General features: G+C 33.6%; 2 protein-coding genes across 2 annotated transcripts in view; both read left to right on the top strand.

Annotated features, from left to right (window-relative positions):
• Positions 1 to 103, top strand: part of LOC129220737 (ankycorbin-like) — an 88607-nt gene extending 88504 nt beyond the window's left edge. Inside the window, exon 12 of the mRNA XM_054855167.1 lies at positions 32 to 103. Within this exon, the coding sequence (XP_054711142.1) occupies positions 32 to 103 (72 nt within the window). The remainder of the gene's footprint in view (positions 1 to 31) is intronic.
• A 1232-nt stretch (positions 104 to 1335) lies between these two features.
• LOC129220736 (uncharacterized) lies at positions 1336 to 14278 on the top strand. The gene is made up of 5 exons (XM_054855166.1): positions 1336 to 2867; positions 5064 to 5173; positions 5332 to 5369; positions 6835 to 6928; positions 12052 to 14278. The coding sequence occupies exons 1-5, from the start codon at positions 1336 to 1338 to the stop codon at positions 12678 to 12680; spliced, it is 2403 nt and encodes an 800-aa protein (XP_054711141.1). The 3' UTR covers positions 12681 to 14278.
• The last annotated feature ends 2357 nt before the right edge of the window (positions 14279 to 16635 follow it).

Genomic DNA, 16635 nt, shown 5'->3' with positions numbered 1-16635 from the left:
GATCATGATATGGATGAATTTTCTGAACCAGAATCGACGTCAGAAGCCGAAACTAAATTTAGTGCAGACGATAGCGATGATGTTCAACCTGAACCAGATTTAGTCGACTTACATCTACTAACAGGCGAACAACAGGAAGCAGAAAAATTGGTAACTGGAGATATGAAATGCATATCTTCAGCAACTGAAAAACTAGTAAAATCATCATTATTAGGAGTAACTGAAAGATATCCCGACGAATCAGAATTTTTTAAAAACGACAACGAAAAATTAGGGCAGATCTTGATGCACTCAGTTGGAACAGATTCCTTGGTAGAGCAGCCAAAAAATGCCGAAATTCAACAAACACAAAAAAAGAAAGTTCCTCAAAAAACTAAAAATTCCTTAGAAGTTCCAAAAATTCCTAAAGAAGGAATTCAAATTTCTAATAAAGCATTGCTTGATGAAACGAAACGGAACACTCAAGAACATGATAAAAATGAGGAAAAGGATATCATTCCAACGAAAAAGGCTAAATCCGAAACAAAACAGACAAAACACGTATTATCAGCAGAAATTCAAACTGACTACAATGAAGAAATCGAGAAGGATTTTTCTCAAAGAGAAAATAAACATATTAATAGATCAATTTCCGTGCAAACTGTAGATCACGATATAACCAAACCGGGTCATTCTGAAAATGCGAATAATAGTTGCAAAAATATTTCAATACAGACTGAAATAAATAAGGAAATTAGAAAACTAACTAAAGACCCCGAAGGCGATATTAAGAATCTAATACGAAAAGCAAATGATAACGATATAGCTGGGTTGAGTCAAAAGCAACCTTTGATAAAAGAAGTAGAAAAAGATTTAAGTTTAATCAAAACAGGCAACATTAAAGCAGAAAAGAGTAAAATTACAAAATCTCCAGAAAGACAAAATCCAAGCGCTGTCTTTTACCAAACAAAAATCATTCAAACAAATGAAAGATCCGTCGAACAAAAGGAAGAAGTTCCAGGTACTCAAAATAGAGGTGCAGTATTTTACGTAGCACCAAGAGTGCCGAAAGAAGAACCGAAGAAGAAAGTTAAACCACTTTTTAGATCTGGATCACTTGAAAATGCAAGGAGTGCAGTCTTAAAGCAGGAGGAACGAAACAATAAACTTAGCTCAAGAAGGACTTCTAGGGATAGATCGCTTGAATCTGAAAAGGCAGTTGCTATCGCAAATTCAGCTTACCGTACTCTAACAGCTAATGGAGAGTTAACGGTTTTCAACAGCAGCCTTAAGACAGGATCCAACGAGGTTAGTCTCAGCGAAACATTAGCGCATTTAGAAAATTCGGTTAAACAGATGTCTCACAGACGTGGAGACTACTCTAACCTAGAGAAACCCGGATTTCTATGGGTCCATTTTGGATCAGGGAGCAGTCCGGTAAGTTCCTTGAAAAAGAGGCCAAATTTAACGAGTCAAAGAACGAGGAAAGAAAGCGCTTTGGCTTCAAAGGAACAGAACACACCAAGAGGAAAATTTTCCAAAACTGAAAAGAATATCGTTTTAAAACATGATGCTACTCATTCCACACGTCAAAGATTGTCGTTGATTGAGAAGGATAAAAGAAAAGTTAATGCTCAGATTGATAAAGATCATGCAAAAACAGATGATTCACTAAGTCAAAATACACCACAAACGAATCCTGCCTTACAAGTAAGTTCTAAAATTTTAACAAACAAGCATCTTGGTAAGAAAACAACAGTTGACAAGGATTTTCAGAAGAAGCTAGTTGGTAAAAATGATAAAAAAGAAGTTATCCAAAAACCTAAGGCATCTACGCAAAAGCAAATTAAGGAACTGCCTGAAAGCGAAACTATTAAAAAATTGCCAAAATTCTGTCCCGAAAAACATTTGAAAAAAACTTCAAATGCACAGGAAAAAAAACTTGAGGGTAAAAAGTTGGATAGTAAAATTCCTTGCTCAAATACATCAAAAAAGAATATAGTTGATTTGAAAAAAACTGAAACCAAAACAGACAGTACCACAATTGCTGTTGAGCCTCAGAGTCTTGCTCCAGCAAGCAAAATAAACGGGGCTGGGTCTGAAAATTTTTCATCAAGGAATAACAATCCTGAACGAAAAGAAAGCAAATCTCAGAAACAAAATGAACATCAAGAAATTGATGACTTAAAAAAGGAACTTAATGATTTGGGTGATGACCAGTCAAAGAGACCGAGTCACAGGTTATGCGAAACAGCAAAATCATCCTCACTCGATGAAGGAGACGTGCGGCTCGTCATCGAGCGAAAGCGAGATCCGGAAATCAGCATTAAAATCAGCGTGAAGGATCGCAACAAAAAGAAAGCACAGAAAAAAGAATCATTTACCACAGACATAAGTTCAACCCAGGGAGAAAGCGATTACTCATTGATGAAAGATTCTGGATACATAAGCACATCGGAATCAGTTCATAACCATCGAAGATCGATCATGATAGATCTTGGTCACACAACAGCTAAAATAAACGCCGGCATGAGAAATATGACTGAAACGTCTTTAGAATCCTTGAACTTCACTGAGGAAGACAATGCCAAGGATGCTCTCACAAACTCCAATGTTGTTTTGCCGCTCGTCAGTACCGACTCAAACCAACAGAAAGAAGAAAAGAAAAACGAAAATTCTCCAAGAGTAAACGCACCCAGCAAGCTGCCAATCTTGAATTCTCAACGCCAAAGATCGAATTCTATGATTCTAATGGAATATCACCGATCACCGAGGCGAAACTCGTTGAATACGTATGAACCAATGAGCGAAACTGAACTGTCTAAGTCAACACACAGCCCAAAATCAGCAAGAAATGCCGTCCAGATTAGCAGGAGCATGATTCCCAGGTGAGAAAAATTCGGCACAGGCGAATGTAATGTACGGACAGAATACAGTGAAATCCCTTAAAAATGAACACCAATACAACGAAATATCCGTTTCAAAGAAATAAATTTTCAGTCCCGATGATTTTCATTACGTTGCTTGAATTCCGTTATAACGAAATTGGCGGTCCCTTGAAGTTCGTTGCAACGGCATTTCACTGTGTATTTTTAACTTATCACAGTAAAAGTCACTATGAAATAATCATTAAACATAATGCTATTTATTTTAAGATCTAAATCAAGAAAATATTACTTTATCGAAATGTTAATCGACATTCAGCATTCAAGTACGTATCGAATCGTACTAGCTTGTGCAATTATTAGGGAGCTTTTTTTGTTTTGGATTTTTTTTTTTTTTTTTTTTTTTTTTTTTTTTGAGAAGGAGGGTGAGAGAGACTTTTGCTTACAGTTATTTAGAGTATAAAGATTGCTGGTTAGCTTTCTGTTACTTTTTTTTTTTTTTCAAAAATCTTACTTCAAAAAAAAAAAAAAAAAAAAAGGCGAATCACAGGCGAATGTAATGTACGGACAGAATACAGTGAAATCCCTTAAAAATGAACACCAATACAACGAAATATCCGTTTCAAAGAAATAAATTTTCAGTCCCGATGATTTTCATTACGTTGCTTGAATTCCGTTATAACGAAATTGGCGGTCCCTTGAAGTTCGTTGCAACGGCATTTCACTGTGTATTTTTAACTTATCACAGTAAAAGTCACTATGAAATAATCATTAAACATAATGCTATTTATTTTAAGATCTAAATCAAGAAAATATTACTTTATCGAAATGTTAATCGACATTCAGCATTCAAGTACGTATCGAATCGTACTAGCTTGTGCAATTATTAGGGAGCTTTTTTTGTTTTGGATTTTTTTTTTTTTTTTTTGAGAAGGAGGGTGAGAGAGACTTTTGCTTACAGTTATTTAGAGTATAAAGATTGCTGGTTAGCTTTCTGTTACTTTTTTTTTTTTTCAAAAATCTTACTTCAAAAAAAAAAAAAAAAAGTTTAATGGTTATAAAATATGTTTTCTACTCCTAATTTTACAAAAAAAGAAAAAAAAAACTTTGGCAATATTGTAGACATCTCGTTGCATTATTTCATAATCCTGAAGTTGGTGTTTGGAAGCTATTTAATATTTTGTTGAACTTTATTTTCCTACTGTCTGTTTTCCTTTGCCGAAACCTTCGGTGAATTTGCGCATGAATCAGGTCTGCTCTGATTTATCAAAATAGGGATGGAAACCCGGAAGTATTGGAAATAAAAAAGAGCAAGTGCGGCCAGAAAGGACCCATCCTCAACTTCGCCCCCTTTTAAAATGGAATCGATCTCGAGTGATAGTTTTGGCTTTCGTGAACGGACAGTACATTAAAATTTTCTATGTAATATTATAAATCGCAGAGAGATTGTGATGCTGTGAAAAGCGATGAGGAAGTTTTTAAACGTTTGGAAATTATATTCAATGTTTCAAAGTTGCAGAACTTTTATAGATATAGTAGAAATAAGGTTGCTATACTATACTAATTATGTATTTCATGGAATCAACACTTTTTAAGGTTTTTAATGTAAAGGAATGGCATTTTGTGTATGTTTTCATTAAAATCAAATATATGAAACCGGGTTTAACTGATGAGTGACGAATACACACTTTTGTTTAATTAATTAAAAAAAAAAGTTGATATCGTAGTACTCATCGAATTTTTATACGGCACCGTAGAACCCATTTTGGAAATCCCTGATATAGCGACAGCGAGTAAATTTCAAAGTCAAGAATGGAGGAATAAATTTCAATCAGTTTCATGATTCTTAGAGGAAATAACTTGCTAATAGCGCATTGGAATCACAAACTGGCCCGGATCTGGGAACCCGCAGCGCAGGGGGGGGGGGGGGGCGTCCTTAAAGGGCCCAACGGCCCAAGAAATTGAAAAAAAAAAATAGCACTAAGACTTGTTAACATTGCAAATATACATTATTACTGGCCTATGGTAAGAGTCCCTACAGATTTTGTTGCAGGGAGGCCCAAAATTTTTATAGATCGGGGCCTGATTACAAATTAATAATGCAGGGGGTTATTAAATCAGAACCTTGAATGAATGTTAAACCGGTTTGATAAAAGATTTTATTCTAATAAAAATGCATATAAATATATTTTTTCATAGGCAGATTGGAGGAAACGTAGCTGCAAAACGGAGAAAGTCCAACATTCCCATTTATCGAACACACTCTGACAGCAACTTACACAAAGAAAAAATATCGCCACGGCTAACTGGTTTGTAGATTTCAACTTTCTGTACATTAAAATCAAACAATCATTGCTCATTCCTATCATTAAAATTATATTCTATGTTATCTTCACTATTTTGCCGCTAACATGCTATAAATTATGTATAAATGTGTACTTACCGATTAACTGTATGTTTCTTCTAGGTCTGTCAAGCAGTACACCTTCTATTCACGACGAACTGGTAAGAAATTTCCAATATCATTTAATGAGAAAAAAAATTCAAGTTCTTAAAATAACATTTTAACAAGTTTTGTTTTTAACCTCCGACACACAAAAGAAGGGGGGTTATGAGTTTGACGTGTCTGTGTATCTGTCTGTGGCACTCTAGCGCCTGAAAGGATGGAATAATTTTGAAGAAAAAAAAATTGTTCGAAAGGAGAGTTGATCGAGAGTGTTTTTAGCTAGGTTGCGCTCTCGGATGACATTAATTAACGAATATATTAATTAAAAATCCTCTAAAAGGATTTTCGCGTTTTTGCAGTGAAAACATATTTAAAAATTTAATACCAAAATAAAGAGAATTTTTTCCCGCGTCTGATAAAATGTGTTTGGAACTTCCTTGTTATATAGAATTCGAATTATAATGTTATTTTAAAGCAGATTTTAATAACGGCAAAGCCTTTATTCGTGCGATTGATAACCGAATTCATTGTTGGCCGACAAGGAAATTAAATGCAATTTAAAATTTCTACCTGTTGTCAGTTTCTATTTGTTCGCAAATTAAATACTTGAAATTGATTTTTAATAGCATAAGGCTTTTGAAAGGATTTTCAATTTTCCCTCTTGATTCTACATTTCAGACTCAGTCGGGGTTTTTTTTTTAATTTTTAATTTTAGTTACTTGTTACCAACGTTTATAAACAACGCTGCATAACGATGAAATTGCTTCCTAAGCGAAAGCTCCAGATGCAATTGCGGATTTACCATGTCACAATTATAAAGGCTGAGTGGCCCCACAACAAGCGGCGTACCAAGGATTTAACTTAAGGCACTAATTTCTGACAACTTGCTCCCCTTTGATGGCCTGAGACAGTTGAACTAATTTAAAAAAAAGTGGGTATACCAAACGTGTTTTTTAATTAGAAAAAACTTCGTCAAGAAACTTATTGTTTAAACAAACGAAAAATAATTATCAGTCATATGCCTAGTTTCGCTACTAATCCCGAAATTACCCCCATCTAATATTATAAATCATTTTCATCAATAATTTGAATTTTTCTTTGATCATTTGAAACTGATTTTATTGTCTGTTTTCCACGAAAAGGCACTTGACTCCTCCTTCGTCACGTGGTATCCGACGATTCTATTTCGTTGTTTTTGGCAGGAGATGTATTCGGATCATAGCATTCTGTTGCAAAAGCAGCAGTTTTTAAAATCTAAGAATAACTAAAATGGCAGCAGACAAGTGAAGCAAGTAATGTATAGTATATTAAGACTTTTTGCACATTAAAAAGCACGCCAAGTTAAGGTTGTCTCATTTAGAAGCGCGTGGATATGTTTAGCGATCACCCCCGCGTAAAATGGAACTCTGCGTTCGAGAAGGCGGGGCGAAGTACCTTCTCGTGAAAAACGGACAATACTTGAGTAAGAACAAGTAAGTTTCTTTTATTTTCTTGAAGTTTAATATAAAGTATTTCTTCTTACAGGAGAGAAAAATGATTTATTCTGAAAGGAAAATGGACATATTACGAGAACAGTCTTCATCAACGGAAACTAGACCAGATATTGAAGAACAGTACAGTAAGCTTTCTTTCGTTTTTAAATTTTTGACAAAGTTTTCTCCTATTTAACACAATAGGGAAAAGTTGCATGGTTTAAAAAAATATGCGACCTAAGTAGTGACCAATACAAAGCCTCTATTCTCATATATATATATATATATATATACATATATATATATATATATATATATATATATATATATATATATATATATATATATATATATATATATAGCATCATCACTGATCGAGTAATGCTCTGGAGTCACCAACAATAAAACTCGCACCATAGTATGCGTGACGGTATTATTTCATTGTTGAAGCAATTTATAACCCTCATATATAAACTAGCCTAAATCACTGATCGAGTAACGCTCTGACCTCGCCAACACTGAAATTCGCGCCAAAGCAAACGTGACGGCACAATTTCATTGTCAAAGCAAAAAAAAAAAAAAAGAAAGAAATCAGTAAATTATTTATAATTTAATTTTTTTTTCTTTGGCAATGTTGGACGGGCAGGGAAAAGTTTCATTTTGACAAGGATGAACTGGATCCGGTAATTTAACTGTTTTACTGGTAAGACTTATTTTAGCAGAATGAAGAAACGAAAAAGTAGTCAACAATTCAAGCTATCTATTGGAGTTAATATTAAAATGACAACTATCAAAATATCCCCAAACACGCAATTGCTTCGTTCAAATGTAGAAGCAATTTTGACCCGTCATACTTTGATGGGTGATTTTCTAGTTTCAAATAATTATGCTTTAAATTCATCTTTGAGCTCCTATTATTACATTTTTTTAATGAAAACAAAATTCTATATTCTACGTTCATCAATTGTAGCAAACAAATTTGAATTTCGCAAGTCAAAAACAGAGAAACAATCACCGACAACATTCAGAACAATAAGTCCGTTGAGACTACTTTGAGTGAAGAATGTTATATTTCATACATTTTACCAAGATTTTTCTTTGAAAATTGACCAAAGCCACAATGGCAAATTAAACAAAGCGCCTTTAGAGTTAGTTCCTTTGAAAAGCTGTAGGGCGATCTCGAAAAAATGTTCCGTGCGTAACGCTAAGTTTTTTTTTTTTAATTTTTTCCAGCTAACCAAAGCCTTAAAAGAAAAAAAGAAAAAGATGATAATGATGATGATGATGTCGTGTCTATGATAATGTGCATTTATCTGTATAGAGTAGGTCTACTGGGTCTTCTAAGCCGATGTTAAGAAGTTTGGCCTGGATTGCTGAACAGCTGAAGATGTGTTGACGAGATAGTGGGATGTCAAGATGTCATCTGGGCAAAAGTTGGTGTAACTACGCTGTCTGTTCGCAGAAATCCTCGTCCTCTTTAAGTGATTTGTCCAAAGTCTGGTTATAGTAGTCGATATGGCTCTGTCACAGTTCAAATCCGGAATGGAGTTTCTTTTCGCTTGTTGATTGATTAGTCGTCGGCCAGCAACAGCGTCGGCGTCAACGAGAGTTAGGGAGTTGGATGGCTGGGGAGAATTATGGGATGCCTTTGCGAGCTCATCGGCCTTCTCATTACTAAAAATATTTACATGAGCCGGTGTCCATTGTAAAATGCAGGATCTTTGGGCAGCAATGATTTTGTTTGTGAGCTCAATGATCTGATGGCTAAGTTGACATTTGCCCTTCTGGATCGCCTGCAATGCTTATCTGCAATCAGAGAAAATGATGATGTCTCTGGAACTCTAGTCCTCCATAGAAAGATAAATCTCCAGAGTGCTTTTGATGGCGATGGGTTTGCATGTGTAATTCAAGGCGATTTTCCCAACAGGAATACCGTGGCATTCCTGCGCTGTGTCTGGTCCGATGAAAAAGACTTCTGCGCCTCCTCTATCCAGATTAGAGTTGGAAGAGCCATCTGTGTAGTAGGTGATCGTCAGATCTTGAATTGAGGTCGTAAGTTTTTCAATAATATGGTCGCATTTTTCTTTGATTATTGCTGTGGGTTCTTTATTGGTGCAAGGCAGTAAGAGATTTAAATATATTTCAGTTTGGGGGAGAGGGCACAGGATGTTGTAAGGCTCTTTAGAAATTTTGAAAGTCTCATATTTGAGGTTGATATCATTCCTTATATCATGATCAAATTGCAGGGTCGATGATCATCTATTCAGCCTGCACTTTCCACTAAACGCACCAAAGGTTCTACTTGAGATATGGCAATCAGCAAGGGTTTGGATTTTGTTGGTAAATTTAATGGTTGCTAATTTTCTTCTGCTTTCCAAGGGGGCAAGGCCGCATTCCTTTTCAACTTTTATATTATTCGTTGAAGAAACATCTCCAGTGATGATTTTAGAGGCTCTGTATTGAACATTGTCGATCTTTTCTTTAACAGTAGGCATTGCCGATGCCCATATGGGTGCTGCATATTCAGAAAATAATGCCATTTGGGAATAATACATGCTTTAATATACTATCGAAACATAACAGTTAATCCCATATTTGATAGTTATTTGAATAAAATAAAAAACTTAACGTTACGCACGGGACATTTTTTCGAAAATCGCCCAAAACACTTAAATTTAACTCCATATTGTTTGCTTTTCTTTCGTTTTCTTAAGATGAACTTATCACCTCTCTATGGATCTTTAAAATAATGTTACTAGTTAAATCAACGGGCTTCAAATAAAAATAATGGCTATGAAACTGTCGAAAACGGGGGGAAATGGAGAACGGGATCTTTTCGAAAAGTGGGAGGTGGTGGAAGAAAATGATGGTCATATTTGGATTCAGGGGTTCATTTCACATGAGAATCGGCAAGAATGGTGTCAAAAGCATTTTGAAAAGATTTTTTTTTTTTTTTTTTTTGTGTCGTGTAGTGTAAGTCAAGACTAATTTATCAAAAGGGAAAATATCCATTTTCTAAAAAATGTTCAAGAGGTGAGAAAAACCAATTAGGGTAAGAGCAAAGTAGTTTTATCAACTTCTCTGGGTACAGAATTGAGCACAAAATCACAGCAAATCATGCCCCAGAGTAAGAAATGTTTGTGTAAAAAAACAAGGACATATTGCCATCTTAATTTTGGATATGTGCCCTTTTGAACGAAAAAACCTGAATGTTGAAAATTCCACTTTCACCACAACATTTCACTTTCTCATATTCTCAATTTTATTCAACCTAAAAGTAGTGGATTAAAATTTGAGAATTTTGGATATGTGTTCTTTTTGAACTAAAAGTCTTCGTACTAGAGATTCTTTCATGATATGTCTCCTTTTGTTCAAAACAAAACATGCAGAGGACGGAATTGTCACCTTTTGATCAAAAAGCCACACTTTACCCTTAAATAAAATAGCACTTTCCACGTTTTGACTTCTTCAGAGTAAATGATTTAATAAAGATCATCTGAATGATTGAGAAAATGTCATAAAATGAATTTTTCTAAAAAGTGGATATGTTCCCTTTTGATAAATTACTCCTCAAATATTTCAAACAAAAACTTCTATTCGACTGGCAAAAATGGTTGAACAGGAAAAAAAAGTCAAATTAGCATTAACATAACAGTGGTGCAGCCCATCCCCATAAATACCACAAAGACCTGCCGCAAAAAACTTCAATGGCGCAATATATGCAATGACACCCCCTCTCCTTCTCTTTGGGCAACCCTACATATAATTGCAATTTGCAATGAAAATAAAAAAAACTAATTCGCCATATAAGATCTAAAAATACTATGAACATTATTTTGGAATCGAAGCAAAAATAAGTGTATCGAATCATATAAAGGTAGATAACGTTTTCTTTCTACATAATTTAAGTAATTTGTACACGATTGAGAGGAAACATTTTCTTTTTTGTGGGAAAATTTCGCTAACAATACGGTCTTGCTGGGGGAAAGTGGTCATAAATCAAATAAAAAGCTATATTTGAAATGAATGAAAGAATGAGGGTAATTTTTTTTATTTTAGATTTTAAGCTACAAAACATTGCAAATTAATCACACCTTCCCCGATAATAGGGCGTGATCCAGGCATGAAATATGATTAAATTCTTGGTAAACCAAATTTAATCATAGTTGATTATCAAACATCTAATTTATTCAAATAAAATAAATTTCTTCTTGGTGTGTCTAGCATTTCATTTGAATTTTAAGTGTGTGATTGGTTCTCAATTGCACTTATGTTTTCACTCTCATTTTTAGTTACTTCTGGTTATTGAATGGAATGATACTAACTGGAAGGAATAATTAAAAACTCTATTGGTCTGATAACGTGTTTGAACGAATGTAAAAAGAATATTCGCTAAATTTGAATTTATTTTTTGATGGAAATATTTCGTAAACAATTTTTCTTCTTTGTATACTCACCATTATTATGGAGCTCACAATAATCATAAGGGCTTTTAAATGTTTTGTGTATAACATGTTCGGCCAAGCTACACAAGTCCAGTAGGGTGGTTGAAAAATACATGTAAAAATATAAGTTTCTCCTAATAACAGGACACCCCTCAATATTTTTAGACTTATGGATAATAATATACTGGAAGAATTATGGAGATCTATTTCAACTGAAAGAGGGTGCTCAACCCCCATAAGTATGGGGAGGGGGGTTAAAAAATACATTGAACTGACATATTATAATATACATGAATAATATGCATACACATTGCAATAAAATAATTATTTACGGAAAAAAAAAACAGCTGGGGAAATAAAATGTTCCTAAATTTGTGGCATTTTTTATGACACAGCTAATGTTAAATGAAGGGGTCATTGAACACCCTCTTAAAATTTAAGTAAGAAGCGAAAACTTTTACAGCAAACTACTATTAGTAAGTCAAAAAAAAAAAATAGGGGTGTCCTGGACTCTAGCTGAAAAAAAGTTTTTTTGAACCACCCTAAGGTCCAGTTCACTTAATCGGACCAGGATTGGTTATAACGACCAGAATGGTCCTGTCCCAATGTGATCCCTATTAAAGGGAATCAATTGTATTGAAATTCTATATGCGGTTCTGGGCTGTGAGATTCATCTCAATATGAGAAGTAATTCTCAAGGTAAAAAAAGGTTGGGCTGTTATTAAAACCTGCTTGTAAACTATGCTCATACATATGAAGATAACAATATCCTTCATTGATATTAATTGTTGATGTAACTGATGTAGATTTTTTTTTTAATCAAGGAAATGTAGATACTTTGAAGCTGCCTTCTATTTGTCTCACCAAACCAGACGAAAAAGCAACGAAACTGCAAGTTGGTGGTTCACAGTTCCCAGAAATAGCAATGACATCAAAAGAAGCTTCGCCTCGAAAAGACACTGTGCCATCCAGAGCAAGCAGTATTTTGTCTTACGAAAGCATGGATCTGAAACTACCCATTCTGCAACAGCCAATTAGATGCAAGTGCAGTATAGAACCACATAAATACTGGGATGCTCGTAGATCCAAATCTGCAATTGACTGTGTAGCCAATTTGCATTTTCTAAGTGAAGAAGAATTAGCACAGTTTGATACTAGGCTGCTGGCTTTAAGTGGACGTTCAAGTTACAGTGGAGGACACAGGAAAAGGTTGTCCAAGAAACCGATTGGGTACAAAGCGCTGAGAACGCAAACTCTCAAACGGTTAAGTACCGGTAAATTGAATCGGAAATCACAGCAGGCAGTGACATTTCATGTGGACCATAACAAAGAGCGAAATACATTTCAGTTGCCAACGGAAAAGTTGCAGCAAAATAAGAAATGGCAAGTTGTGTTCACCATTGGGAAATCGGGGAAAGAAAATAAAAAAACAGAAGTTGATGACAATAAATAAATAGTACTGATTTTTTCCACATGGCAGAATATATTTGAATTTTTAATCAAACATGAAGTCGGTTGTTTCAAACATTATGGACAAAAGAGGTCAATATCTTTCTTAATATGGCAGTTATATTACACATAATATGATATGAATTAAAGGTATAAAAAGCTGATGACATTAGAAAAATATGTTGCAGACAACTATTAGAAAGATAATTATATGAGTTATTTTACAGCATTTGGCTGTGAAACGTCCCATGAATACTAAATCTGGAAAAAATTAAAATATTTTCACCAAAAATACAGATAATCAAGTTTTCTATCATTTACAATTCTCTTTTTTTAATGACAAAATAAATATTTTGAGATTTAGTATTATGTATGGGACATTTCACAGCAAAATACTATAGAATGACCCATTATATTTAAAATAGGGTAACAAACATACTTAAAAAAGCTTTTTTTTAAATTACAAAAAATTGCATTGATTTACGTGGTTCAAAAGTCAGAATCAACTCAAAATTGAAGATAACTGTTTTCTTAGTCCAATATAAAATTTATATTTGACAATTTTACTGTCAGTTTTTTAAACAATGATTAGAACAAGTTTAATGACTTCATTTTTTCTGGATAATACTGGAAACTTCCAACCTAAATCCATACTTCCCAAAGATCTTCCGCATCACAGTTAATTATACCTGAACAATGATTCATTTATTTCGCACTGACATTTCAAAAAGAACAAAATTAAAAAAAAAAAAAAAAGAAAAAATCTCAGACAATTACATTGAAGTCACATTTCAAAAGATTGTTGGAATTAGGGACACTGACAGCGGTATTCTGATGATGGGACAGTCTACAACTGGGACACACTTGAAAAAAATGAGGTCTTGAGATCTGGAGGAAAATATTAGATGCTTTTATTAATACAACAAAAGGTTGAACAAGGAAACACATGTATGTAAACATGTGCCAACCTTTAAGCATATCAATGTACATTTTCATATACAAATAAGGTTTCTGCAATTGAATTTTGAAGAAGAAAAATTCAAACCATGAAGGATGTAATTTGAAAAATGAGAAAAAATTTAAGAGAGAATTTTACAAATAAAGCAATTTAAATGAGGGAAAACAAAATGTTGCATCTGTGGTATAAAATTTTATGTATTGTCAACATATGTTTGTTACGTTATGTATGTAAAAATAAAACATATTTTTCTATTTATTTGTGTCTTACATAATCAGATCACTGCATTAGCACATATTATCAAAGTTTCCAATATTTCTCAGTAAGACACTGCAACAGGCTCTACATGTGTTACATAATAATTGCAAGTACAATCAACTCTTGGTAACTCAAAGACCAAAGGGACCGGCTAAAACATTTGAGTTATTGGTATTTCCAGCTATGGGAAGTTTTCATAACAGTCTCAAGAGTTTGGGACTCGATGGAAACTTAGAGATAAAGGAATATTCAAGGAATATTTTTCTCGATGTTTATAAGCATTGAGATTCGACTGTATATGAACTATGAAAAATATATAGCACAAGTCTTATGAATAAAGAGACCACTGTCTAGGTGAACTATACATTTGAACAAAAAAAAACCTCTCCTTTTATAGCTGCAGTTTCCTGACCTTATGCCCCCCCCCCAAACCACTTTTTTGATTAAACTGCTCATTTCATAAAACTGCAGCACAAATTTATAGGACTCGACCGATGCATCGGCGCCGATGGTTCAAACATTTAGCCATCGGCATCGGCGGCCGATGCTAACTTGCAGGAAACATCGGCCAATCGGCCTTAAAAAACATCGAAAAGCCGATGGAATTGGCCGATGTTTTTGAAAAAAAAAAGGATTTTGTTGTTTTACGTTTTAATACAAAGTAAAGGGAATTATTGTTTTCATATAAAATTATTTGTTTAAATTTCAGTATGAATTTCTATTTTAGTCACCCCTGAAAGAGTTTTTAATACTGCATTCAGGTACCAAAAAAGTTAATTGTTGCGATGTGTCTTGTGGTGGATGTAGATATGTGTATCTCTCATAAGTCATAACTCAAAAGTGGTAAGCTGTAGAAGGCTAAATTTTCGCATGTGGGGTACGTTCCAGTTGTGCACTTCCCTTTTTGTTTTCTATCGGGTGTTCTAGAAAGCCTGGTTACTCATTTTTTGTGGCTATTAATTACTTATTTCAATGCAAAACTAATATAGCGCCTCAGACTGACGATCATTTGGTGATATATTGCCGAATTGGAGACTATGGAAACAAATATGAGATGGCGAAACCGGTTTTGTTTCATTTTGTTAGATTCCCGTTGAATCGACAGTAATTTTTAATTTTTCGATATTTATAATATGAATCACAGTAATGCAGTCTTTTCTGTATCGCTTCGGTGGAGCTACAAGTTTGGGGCCCGTCGAAATACATTTTGGGGCGCTATTTCTCCATCACAGAAGTTGTAAAACATTTATCAAAAGCATTTTTGTAACTCCTACGGTTTCCCTATGGTTTTAGGGCCTCTCGCGTAATTGGAACTTGCTATATTTTAAATCCGCCACTGCCAGTCAAAACAAACTCTGGTGCAAGTTTTAAAAGGGTTTTTCTGCTTAATGTTTATGATTATTTTGGACTCTATTTTTTACGACTATTTTTTGTATTTCCGAGATTACTTGCGTGCCCCTCCTCCAAATCCCTCAATTTCTGAAATTAAATCTAGTTATTTATACTTCTGAGTTGTTTAAAACTAACACCATTCATAAAATTAGATATTTTTTTTTTCAAGCTTTATCTATTGTTTAGGAAGAATTTTGAGCATTAATGTAAAAAATTGATTAAAGACGTTTTGAAGGGTGACATAATTCGGAAATCAAAGGACTTTTGAATTTTTTCTTCAGAAGTGCTGAAGTAGATTCAGAAACTCATTCGAGGCGTTGGTGGTAGCGGTTCTGTACTAAAAAAATGAGGCCGAAGTTTAATGTTGTGAGATACTCCAAAATCAGAGGGTGACCCCCCTAACCCACCCTTGTCGTTTCAAGCATTTCTTAAATATTTAGCGATTATTTATTTCGGTCAAGAAATATCATTTTGCATATTTCTTATTCTTGTTTCACTTGTATTTCGTAATGCGCCATCTTTCTTGCATCATTAATAGCGTTCGATTTTTTTTTTCTGTTGTAAGTAACTATTTTTATGTATTTATATAAAATCAATGAATAAGTTATTTTCGTTTTCATCATATTTTTAATGATATGTTATAGAAAAGTTTCAAGGATTTTCTATTATGCAGTTTTTTTTTAATTTAAGAAAATATTTGTTTAGTTGAAAAATTTAATTTGAACTTGTTTGTAGTGCTTCGTGATTAAACAATCAAATTGTTCAATATTACGTGTGCAATCATCATATCAAGTAGTATATGTATTCAGTTATTAAGTTGGTGTAAATATTGAGTTTGTTTATTGTGAATGCGTTTTAAGAACCTCGCTCTTTTCATGGCTATTTCTTTTTTTCTCAAAATTTATGTCACTGTTATAGCATTTATGAAAAATGCAAACTTTTCCGTTCATAAATTTTAAATAAGTATAAAAATATTCCTATTATGATTTAATATTGTAATTTATCTGTTACACTTTTTGTTTAATTTGATGACTAAAAAATGTCTACGTGCAATCTTTCCACTTTAATTGCGTAATTTGTTGACGGTTTCTTAGTTTTATTCTTAATTATTTTTTTTGAATGCTTAAACAAAATAATTTAATGTTTTTTTAACCATGTTTAATGTACCTAAATCCATACATTATTACAATATTACTGAAATCTTAGTTATATGTTCAATTAAAAAAAACAAAAACAAATCAATTGGTTAGTAAACAATCTCTTTGTTTTTCTTCCTTTTTCTTTCTTTTTTTTGCTGTTGTTCTTTGTCTTCCATCATACAGCAGTCAAAACGGAGAAGCATAACTATACC

This window comes from Uloborus diversus, chromosome 4 (assembly GCF_026930045.1).
Source record: "Uloborus diversus isolate 005 chromosome 4, Udiv.v.3.1, whole genome shotgun sequence".
In the NCBI taxonomy this organism is placed as follows: domain Eukaryota; kingdom Metazoa; phylum Arthropoda; class Arachnida; order Araneae; family Uloboridae; genus Uloborus; species Uloborus diversus.
The sequence above is the reverse complement of the archived record's forward strand: the minus strand, read 5'-3'. Positions and strand labels throughout refer to the sequence as shown.

Excerpts from the sequence above, each read along its gene's own strand:
- LOC129220736 (XM_054855166.1), top strand. The coding sequence starts at position 1,336 with ATGTCTCACAGACGTGGAGACTACTCTAACCTAGAGAAACCCGGATTT. Across the intron at positions 5,174-5,331 it reads AATATCGCCACGGCTAACTG|GTCTGTCAAGCAGTACACCT; the intron begins GTTTGTAGATTT and ends TGTTTCTTCTAG. Across the intron at positions 5,370-6,834 it reads CTTCTATTCACGACGAACTG|GAGAGAAAAATGATTTATTC; the intron begins GTAAGAAATTTC and ends TTCTTCTTACAG.